Source organism: Crocuta crocuta, unplaced genomic scaffold, assembly GCF_008692635.1.
Source record: "Crocuta crocuta isolate KB4526 unplaced genomic scaffold, BGI_CrCroc_1.0 scaffold1307, whole genome shotgun sequence".
NCBI classification, from domain to species: domain Eukaryota; kingdom Metazoa; phylum Chordata; class Mammalia; order Carnivora; family Hyaenidae; genus Crocuta; species Crocuta crocuta.
In genome coordinates this window covers 161,154-170,609 of record NW_027533394.1, presented here as the reverse complement: position 1 = coordinate 170,609, position 9,456 = coordinate 161,154, and the positions used below count along the sequence as shown (strand labels likewise).

Sequence of the window (9,456 nt, the reverse complement as noted above, 5' to 3'; positions counted from 1 at the left end):
GCCCTAGGTCTGACTAAAATGTGGGAGCAGCAGAGCTTGGAGCTTGGACCCTCCCGTACCCGCACCCCACTTCCCAGGCACCCTGGAGCCTGCCACTCCTGGAGAGGTCTCCAAATGACATCCCAAGGACCTACCTCTGTCCTCTGTGAGCACAAACAGAGATGCAGGGTGCCTAGGGCTCAGAGGACCAGACGGGGGTGGGACCCAGCCTGCCTAGTTCCCCGTTGCTCGTTCCCTCGCTGTGGCCATTGCTGCCATCTCCACTGCTTCAAGGCCTCTCCCGTGCCCTCTGCCACACTCCCATAGTGCTCTGTAAATATGATCAGGAGGAAAAGGCCTTTCAGAGTGCGGGTGTCGCTGTGTACAAAGGAATTTCCATCAATAAAAGCTGATCTCTTCTCTCTGTCTGATGTATGTTCCACCCCACCCCCACTTCGCTCTCCTCATCCCCACCAGGGCCTTACCGTCTTTCCTATCCAGAGCTGGGAACAGGGCCTGGGAGAGAGAGTAGGGTCTGATTCTTGGTATCGTCAATACCCAAAAGGCACTCAATAAATGAACAAATGGTGTGGCACTCTCACCATGAGCAAGCCTGCTGCCTTCTCCAGCCAGTCAGCCTGAGGTCACGTGAGCCAGCCAACCTGGACATGTCGCTTGGCCCCTCTGCTACCTAGCTTCCACCCCACCCTGTATGTAAAAGGAGGAGGGAGTTTGGGCCAGAGGATCTCCAAGGGCTCCTCCAGCTCTGACATTCTGTCAATCTGAGATGCTACAATTTTAAGAAACTCTGATTGCATGGACTTAAAAATATGATAATTCAGTGACACATTCCATGCAATTCTGTGGTTTCTATTTCTACAATGCTGTGATTTGGGGATTCTCCAATCCTGTGGTTTTAAGATTTCATGATTCTGTTATTTTAAAAAAATCTGATAATATAATTTTAATATTCTGTGATGGTAAGAGTCCTTGATTCTGTACTTTTAAGGTTCTGGTTCTACAACCTTAGGGATCTCGGAGTCTAAAGGGAAGCCATTTCCTCCAGATGCAGTGACCCTAAATATTTCCTGCACCTTCCAGAAGCTGGTTCTAAGAATCCCCGAAGGCTGTTGGCACGAGGGTGGAAGGGATCCTTTATGGACTGTGGGACCCACACCTTCCATAATGTGTCCATGTTGAGAGCAAAGTCAGGAAACCTCCCCCCAAGTGGGCTCATACCCCAGCTTTCCCTTTCTAAGCCTTTGGCATTGAACAAAATTGAGTTTACCTTCTGGTTTTCCCACTTACCTATCCGTGTAACCTTGAGCAAGTATTTTCTTCTCCTTGAGCTTCATTTTCCTCCCGAGTACAATGAGAATATATCTACCTTTGTGGGTTGTCATGAAGATTAGCAAGAAAACGCTAGGAGCTTGGCATAGGGTGTGACGCACGGTTGGGCAAGTGTGCAGTAGATGGTGGCTCTTGCTTTGATTAAGGTGCAGGTGAGAGTCCCTCCTCTCCTTTCTTTCAGCAGCCTCCCCCCTTCAGCATCCCCAGCACATTGGTCCAGTCCTTTTCTCAGAGGCTCACCTTGTTCCCTCACTCATTGTTTGACTCAGCCACTCAAATCATCTACTCATTTACTCATCCAAATTCTAATTTATTTCTCCCCTCCCTCTGTCCCTTCCTTTGTCCCTCCCTCTCTCTCTTCCCCTCTCCCTCCTTCACTCTTCCAGAAGGCATTGTTTGAGCACCTAACTGTAGGCAAGTCTTCACACTTAATACCGTGAGGGATCCAGTGGAAGTAAGGAAGAAGTGGCTGTGTTCTCCATAAGATCTTCATCTCCCAGGGGAGAGGAGAAATTCCTTTGGAAAAGTAGACAGGGTGTGAAGGGCAGAAATGATGGAATAGATAGGCTTCACTAATGAGCAAAATATGTTCCTGGCCCAAAGAGGAGGGGGTATGTCAGGGTGAGCTGGGGAGGATGGTGGTGTCTAGGAGGGCTTGCTGGAGGAGGAGGGGCAAGAAAAGAAGGCTCAGAAGGGGTTGAATGGATGGTAGATGTGAAGAGGTATCACAGGAGACACAGCATGGACAAAAACTGGGTGGAGGGCTCCAGGGTTGTGCTGGGGAGTTGGGGAGTAGTGTGTCGATCTGTTCCACTGGCTGTCTAGGGTGCCTGAGTCTAGATGACCTGTGGTGGCTGGAGAGGAGAACATCCTACCCTTTATCCGATGGGAGATAGAAGGAAGTGGGGAGGGGTGAGGGTTCAACTAAATGGAGGGAGAGGGCAAGTCAAGGTCAGATGATCGTTGTGGGAGCTGGGGAGGTGCAGACTCCTGTGTAGATAACTGAATTGGCTGAGGGCCTGGGCCGTGAGAAGAGGGAAGGTTTCTCTCAGTTATGAGGGAAATGTGTGTGCCTGTGCATACGTGTGCATGACTTTATGTGTGGCGGGCAGGTGGGTCAGTAGTGAGAGACTGTGCACTGTTATGTATCTAAGGGAATGGGATAGTGTGAGGAATTCTGAGTGTGTGTGTGAGGTGGTGACTTTCCGTGCCTGGCAGTCTCTCTGTGTGTGCCTGGTAGAGATAATCACAAGACTGGGCGTGGGTGGCTTTTGAACATGTGGGGCTATGGCTTTTAGGGTGACAGTTGCCAGGCAGGATGGTCACACACACACTCAGACACACACGACTGCCACCTGTCTTAGGGCACCAAGGTGGCTGGTGAGCACATGCTGTGTGCTAGGCCCTGACCTGGGCATGCCAGATCCACAGAGGTGAATCGTATCAGGCCATTGCCCTTGGGAGACAGGAGCATGAAGGGGACGGACACTTCAAGAGAATATCACAAGTTAGCTGCTGATAAGGATTGCCTGTGACATGAGTGTGCACAAGACACAGAGTGGGGAGTAGCTGACCCTGTCAGGTTCTGTGGAGGGGTGGAGGTAGAAGTGAGTCAGACTTGTCTTCCCAAGAGGGCTCACCTGCTCAGGGTGCTGCAAGATGCAGAGGAACTCACCCAGACCGATAAAGTCTGGGGTGAAGGGAGAGGGAACAAGGAAGAAGAAATGAAGAGTATGAGCAAAGGCACTGTGCTCACACAGCATAGGAAGTGCAAGCAGCCTGCTGTTGCCCAGCTGCTGTCTTCGAGCTTAATGGTGCAGGAGTTGGTGGGGGGAGCTGTACAGACTCAGGGGGCTTCTGAAACTAAAAAGTGGGACACTGGGGGCGCCTGGGTGGCTTAGTCGGTTAAGCGTCCGACTTTCGCTTAGGTCACGATCTCGCGGTTCGTGGGTTCGAGCCCCGCGTCGGGCTCTGTGCTGACTGCCAGCTCAGAGCCTGGAGCCTCTTTCAGAGTCTGTGTCTCCCTCTCTCTCTGACCCTCCCCTGCTCACGCTGTCTCTCTCTCTCTCTCCTAGAAATAAATAAAAATATTTTAAAATACATACATACATACATACAAAGTGGGACACTGGCCTGGAAGGTAGGAGATTTTGGTTCTCGTTCTTTGTGACCCTGGGCATGTCACTTCGACTTTATGGGTCTCAGTTTGGATCTGTGGGATTGCATGGTTCATAAAGTCCATCTCTGTTCCATTGGCTCTTCTTCCCTTGGCCAGTCAAACCCATGACTCACAATTCTCGAAGTCAGGCACTTCTTCCACCTAACCTCAGTCTTCCCTGCTTCCTCCCAGGTTGCTTCTTCTCACACTCCACAAATATTTACCCAGCATCTGGCCATCTGCATGTCACTGTGGGAAGGCGTAGGGAACTGGAGAATGCAGACTAGACCTGGGAGGGGCAGTTTAGGGCAGAGAGGGGGTGGTTAAGGATATGAGTGTTGATTTGGCTCCTGGCTCCACCACTGCTGAGCTTTGAGACTGGACAAGTTACTTCATCTCTCTGTACTTCGGTTTCCTCATCTGCTGTCTCCTTCTGGGAGAACAACACAGACTTTGCAAAGTTGCTAGGCCTAGCAAAAAGTAGGAACTTGGTAAATGACAATAATTATTTTTAGGGCTGCAAAGAAGCAGAGCTGGGATTCAAACGCAGGACTGTGTGCTCCCAAGCCTGTGTTTCCCTGCTGTCTCCCCAGTCAGCCCCTTTGATGGCCTCCTCCCCTGCCAGCCTCTGTGAGCCAGGCTGACCTCAGGTTTGGATTCTCCATGGCACTGGGATTGAGCAGCACAAACATTTGAAGAAGAGCCATCAGAGGAGACAGAGGTGATTAGGGTCCCTCCGTCCATCTGCCCCACCTATCCCTTTGTCTGGTGTCCTTGCTCCGTCTTCCTCCAAAGCCCGAAGAACGCCCTTGCCCTCATCTAGGTGCACTGACTTCCNGGGAAAGTCCTCAGCATCCCTAGCTTCCTCTTGCCCTCATCTTATGGTCTCCATAGCAACAGCCCCCACTCATTTCCATGGCAACTGCATCCTGATCCCATCCCCTGCTGGCTGTCTGGCTCTGGGCAGTGCCAATAAAGGGAAGGAGGGAGAGAGACCTCCCATTAGGGGCAGCATCCAGGGGACAGTCAGTGCTGCACGCCGTGGGAAGACCACCCCAGATCCCTACAGAATGTCCTGCCTTGCTTCTCCCCATCTTAGTGCCTTGGCTCACTAGGTCTCGCACTCATTTCTACCAGCTCCTCCTAGGCAAGGCCCTGGTCAACAACTTCCTCTGCCCCCGCCCAGAAAGCCTTTTAAGGCAGCAAGGGAAGTAATACCAGCTTTGGATTCCTTCTGCCACTTGCTCGCTCTGAAACCTTTGGCAGTTTCTTTCCCCCTCAGAGCCTTTTTCCTCACCTGCAAAATAGGAATCCTAATTCTTCACGTTTGTCATGCAGATTAAATAATGTGCGGAAAATGCCTGACACAGGGAAGGTGCACTGTAAGTGTGAGTTTATTTTTATTCTGCTCAGCCACCCCCAAGCAGAAGGAATCTCTCTCCTGAGCTCCCCCAGCACTTCCTCTGTTCCCCAGCCTTGAGAACTTTCAGCTTTGTACTGTGGTTATTTGTGTAACGTGGTTTATTGCCCCTGCTGCAGAGGATGCTCTCCAGTTTCCCCCACAGAATAGCCCAGAAGACAGTGCACACGTGTGCGTGTGTCTGTGTTCTTTGCGCCTGGGTGGGAGGAGTCCAGAGGTGAGGGGGGTCTCCCAGGACCTGTTAGAAGTCCAGATAGCCCTGCACAGATGAGAAACAGGTGCAGAGAGGTAAAGGGACATGCCCAGGCTCATACAGCTGGTAAATGGCAGTCAAGACCTGAACCTAGGCTTGCCCAGCTTTTTACTGCACAGTGTGTGTGTGTGTGTGTGTGTGTGTGTGTGTGTGTGTGTGTACATGCATGCACACATGCACACATATATGAGAAAGAGAAGAGAGATTTTTTCAATGTGACCAGCATGCCCTTTGGTGTTTTGGGGGGCCCTGAGTAAAGGGACTCCACATCCTCAGGTGCTATTTCTTCAACAGTACGTATGATGTCGGGGGCAACACCCTCAAGCACTGTCCTTTTTGCCAGGCCCTCTTAGGGGAGGCTGTGCTGACAGTCTGACCTCCCTGCCACTATTCCCTTTGCAACCAGAGTTGGGGGCCAGCTCCAAAGGGGAGAATTGCTGAAGGGCAGAGACCTGGGGGTAGCACGGAGCCAGAAGTGGGGAGAGGCAATGAGATATCATGAAAAGACAGCCTGGGCCCTGTGTTTACATCCTGACTTTCTCACTTAATAACTGTGTGACCTTGAGCAAATTTATATCACCTCTCTGAGCCTCAGTGCCCTCATCTATAACACAGGGCTAATGGTGTCTGCCTCAAAACCTTTTGGGGGGATTCAATCAGCTCATTAATGCTCTTGCCTTAGGGATAGAGGAGACCATAAGGCTCTGTGCAGCAGAGGAAGGACCTGTAAGCCAACCTCTGTGGAAGGGGCAGATGTGGAAGGGCACACCTGAGCTAAATGTTGAAGGGTGAGCAGGGCATAGCCAGGTTGAAGTAATGGCGCAGAGGAGTATGAAGTAGGGGTCAGGTCAGCAGAGCCATCCACGGCTCTGGTGAGAAGGTTAGACATTATCCTATGGATGATGATTTCTGTAAAACCTAAGTTAGATCATGTCCCTCCTCAGCTCATCTCAATCAGAGTGAAAGCCAAAGTCTTTATCGTGGGCTCAATGCCCTTCACGATTTGGCCTCCATTACCTCTCTGATCTTACCTCTCTCACTCTCTCGTCATTCACTCTACTCCAGCTATACTGGTTTCTTTGCTGTTTCTCAAACATGCCAGGCACCATTCAACCCCAACATCTTTTCACTGGCTCTACCTTCTGCCTGGACTGTTTTTGCCTCAGTGACCACACAGCCCACTCCCTCACTTCCTTTGGGGCTCAGCTTCTTTGCCACTTCTTCAAAAAGATCTTCCCTGACCACTGTATCGAAAACTGCACCTTTTATCCCTCTGTTGTATTTTCCTTCTTAGCACTTTTGTCTACATGAAAGGACATTATGTATTTAAAAAATTTTTTTTAAGTTTATATATTTATTTTGAGAGAGACAGAGACAGCATGAGCAAGGAATGGGCAGAGAGAGAGAGAATGAATCCCAAGCAGGCTCCACACCGGCAGTGCAGAGCCTGATGTGGGGCTCAAACTCACAAAACCATGAGGTCATGACCTGAGCCAAAACTGAGAGTCAGACACTTAACCAACTGAGCCGCCCAGGCACCCCAACAGTATGTATTTATAGTCTGCTTCTCCCACTAGAATGTCACCTCCCCAGGGAACGCATCTTATGTATCTTGTCCGCTATTGTATTTCCAGCACCTAGCACTGTGCCTGGAGCATAGAAAATGCTCAATTTTTGTTTGTTGAATGAATTATGAGGAGCCACGGAAGGGTTTTAGTGGAAGCGCAAAATGGTCAAAGCTGTACTTTGGAAAGCTCTCTGTGGCCGCAAGGTGGAGAATGGATAGGAAGAGGACACTGGAGGCGGAGGTCAAGGCTCAGGTGGGAGGATTTATTAGCAGAGCCACCCGGGCCCATTCACGGACTCCTTCCCTCCAGAAGCTTTTATCCAGCTACTCTGTTCCCGGCCTTGTGCTCTGTGCTGGCTAGGAGATTACCAAATTCTCTTCCTGTGCTGGGATTCTGGGAGTCATGAACACAAATAGTTGTCACGCTTTGCCAAAGCTAACCTGCACCATAAAAAGAAGGACAGACATGTGCTGTGTGTGGGAGCTCTGAACAGGATCAGCAATAATTTCTGGCTGGAGGCGGGCTTCAGGAGGGCTTCTTAGTGGTGGCATATGACCTGAATCTTGATAGAAGTAGGGTGTGGGGGGATTTCTCAGATTGCAGATGGCAGAGATAACAGGGGCTGTATTCAGGCAGAANCTGGAGTCCGACCTCATAGATTTGAATCCTGGCTCTATCATTCATAGCTGTGTGACCATTGATAAGTTACTTAACCTCTCTGAGCCTCAGTTTCTCTATGTATAAAATGAAGATAAATCACAATACCTATCTCATAGGCTTCTTTTGGACAGTAAACAGGTTATTAAATGTGGAGTGGTAAGCACAGTGCCTGATATGCTAAGTGCCCTATAAGCATTAGCTATGGTTATCTTTGAGAAGCCTCAAATGCCAGAATAAGGAACTTGGGCTATCTCTTGTGCACAGTGGGAGCTATGGATGGTTCATGAACAGAGGAGACAATGGAGGAAACCTGGGTTTGAGCTGTGTGCTGAGAGAGAGAGGTTTGAGAGGTTGGTGGGCAGGATCCTGCAGTCCTGAGTGAGGTGGAGAGGAGCACCTTAGAAGCCTGGGGTGGGGGGGAGGTGCTGGGCCAGGTCTGACTCCCAAAGTGGACTTCACTAGGCCCTGAGGCCCAGGAGGAGACAGGATTTGGGGTGGAGGGCAGTTCCCCAGTCTGTTTCTGCCTTGCGCCTGACAGTGTTATAGACTGACGTTGGGAGGATGGAGGATGAATGATGGGCAGGAGGCTCCACTAGGGGTGGAATGGAGCCCTGCCCCTGCAGCCGGGAGCCATCCTGGTGGGTGGGTGCAGCCTCCCCACTGCATGCAGCCCTGAGTCCAATGTGCTTTCCTGCAAGGCTGACAGGTCTGTTGTACCTCAGGCTTCTATACTGCTGGTCGGGAGTCCCCCTATATCCACCCCAGCTTGCCCTGCCCTGTGCCCTGGCCTCTGCCACGTAGGGGTTGGGGAGTGGCCCCTTAACCCTTTCCAGCCAAGGGCCCCCTCAACCATGTGCCTGCCCAAACCAGACCATTCCCTCAGCCCCACCCACAACCCCCACACTTCACCCACCTGTCCCTCCCCTCCTAACCCCCTCCCCCATTTTCCCCACCTCTGTGGTTCCTCACCTTGCCTGCTAGGCTCAGGGCGCCCGGGCTCTGTCGCCACCTGGGTTCCCTGGCAGCCTGGTTGCCATGGCACCATGGGAGCAGGTCTGGCAGAACAACAGCTCTGAGTAACCAGGGCAGGCAAGGCCCAGTGCTCAGCTCCCACCAGTCTTCAACCTCGAGATTCTTGCCTCCCCTCTCCCATCTGAGCAGAGGAGGCCATGAGGAGAAAAAAGAAGTTGCCCCGCAGGGCAGCTCTTTACCTGTGAGGATGCTGAATGGGAGGTGCCTCTCGCTGTCTCCGGACGGAGCCTGAGCCCTTGCAGCCAGGGAACCCTGGGAACTGGCCAGGCCAGTGTCCAGGCAGCTGTGGGCAGGGGCGGGGCTGTAGGGGGCAGGGCTAGGCAGAGGAGGGGTGAGTGTGGAGGTGCAGGATGTAGGGGTGGGCCCCAGGCCTAGGGTCAGGGCTGATCTGGGGTGGTGCTGGGGGATCAGGCTGGGAGGGAAACCACACCATTCTGTGTTGGGAACAGAACCATGAGGGGTTGGAGCTGAGAGGGGAAGGGGTTTTGGGGGAGGGAAGGGCGGGACTGTGAGTGAGCTGGTCCATCAGGGGAAGGAAGGTTTGGGGATGGAGTTGTTAGGGGGCAGCACTATTAGAAAAAGGGACTTGAGTGGACAAGCCTGGGAGGGAACGGTCTGGGGATAAGGCTGTGAGGAGACATGGCCATGAAGGGACCAGGTGTGAGGGATGAGTAGGACTGGGGACAAGCCTGTGAGAAGACCCAACCTTGAGGTAAAGGAGTCTAAGAGGCTGGAGCTGTGAGTGGTGGGGCCGAAGGGCAATGAGGGGAGGGCTGTGAAGGCAAGGGGGCCTGAAGGGAAAAGAGAGGAGCTCCCCTCTGGCCTTTAAATATTGGGGTTCCTGGGTCTGTGAGGGACCTGGGGAGGATGGGGTTGTGGACAGGGATCTGGTCTACCCACTCTCAGTCTGGCTGAGCAGGCCGGTCTCCTGGTCCCACATCCTGGCTCATCTTATCTCATCCCCACAGTGTGGAGGGTGATGCCCCAGGCAGTGACCTGAGCACAGCGGTTGATAGTCCTGGGAGCCAACCCCCCT

At 52.1% G+C, this 9,456-nt stretch overlaps 1 protein-coding gene across 1 annotated transcript in view; it reads left to right on the top strand.

The window, feature by feature from the left end:
* The window catches only part of IQSEC2 (IQ motif and Sec7 domain ArfGEF 2), a 77,012-nt gene that overhangs the window by 49,753 nt on the left and 17,803 nt on the right, over positions 1-9,456 (top strand). The window contains 1 exon segment of the mRNA XM_077748283.1: positions 9,389-9,456. This exon segment is cut by the window's right edge and continues 17 nt beyond it. Within this exon segment, the coding sequence (XP_077604409.1) occupies positions 9,389-9,456 (68 nt within the window).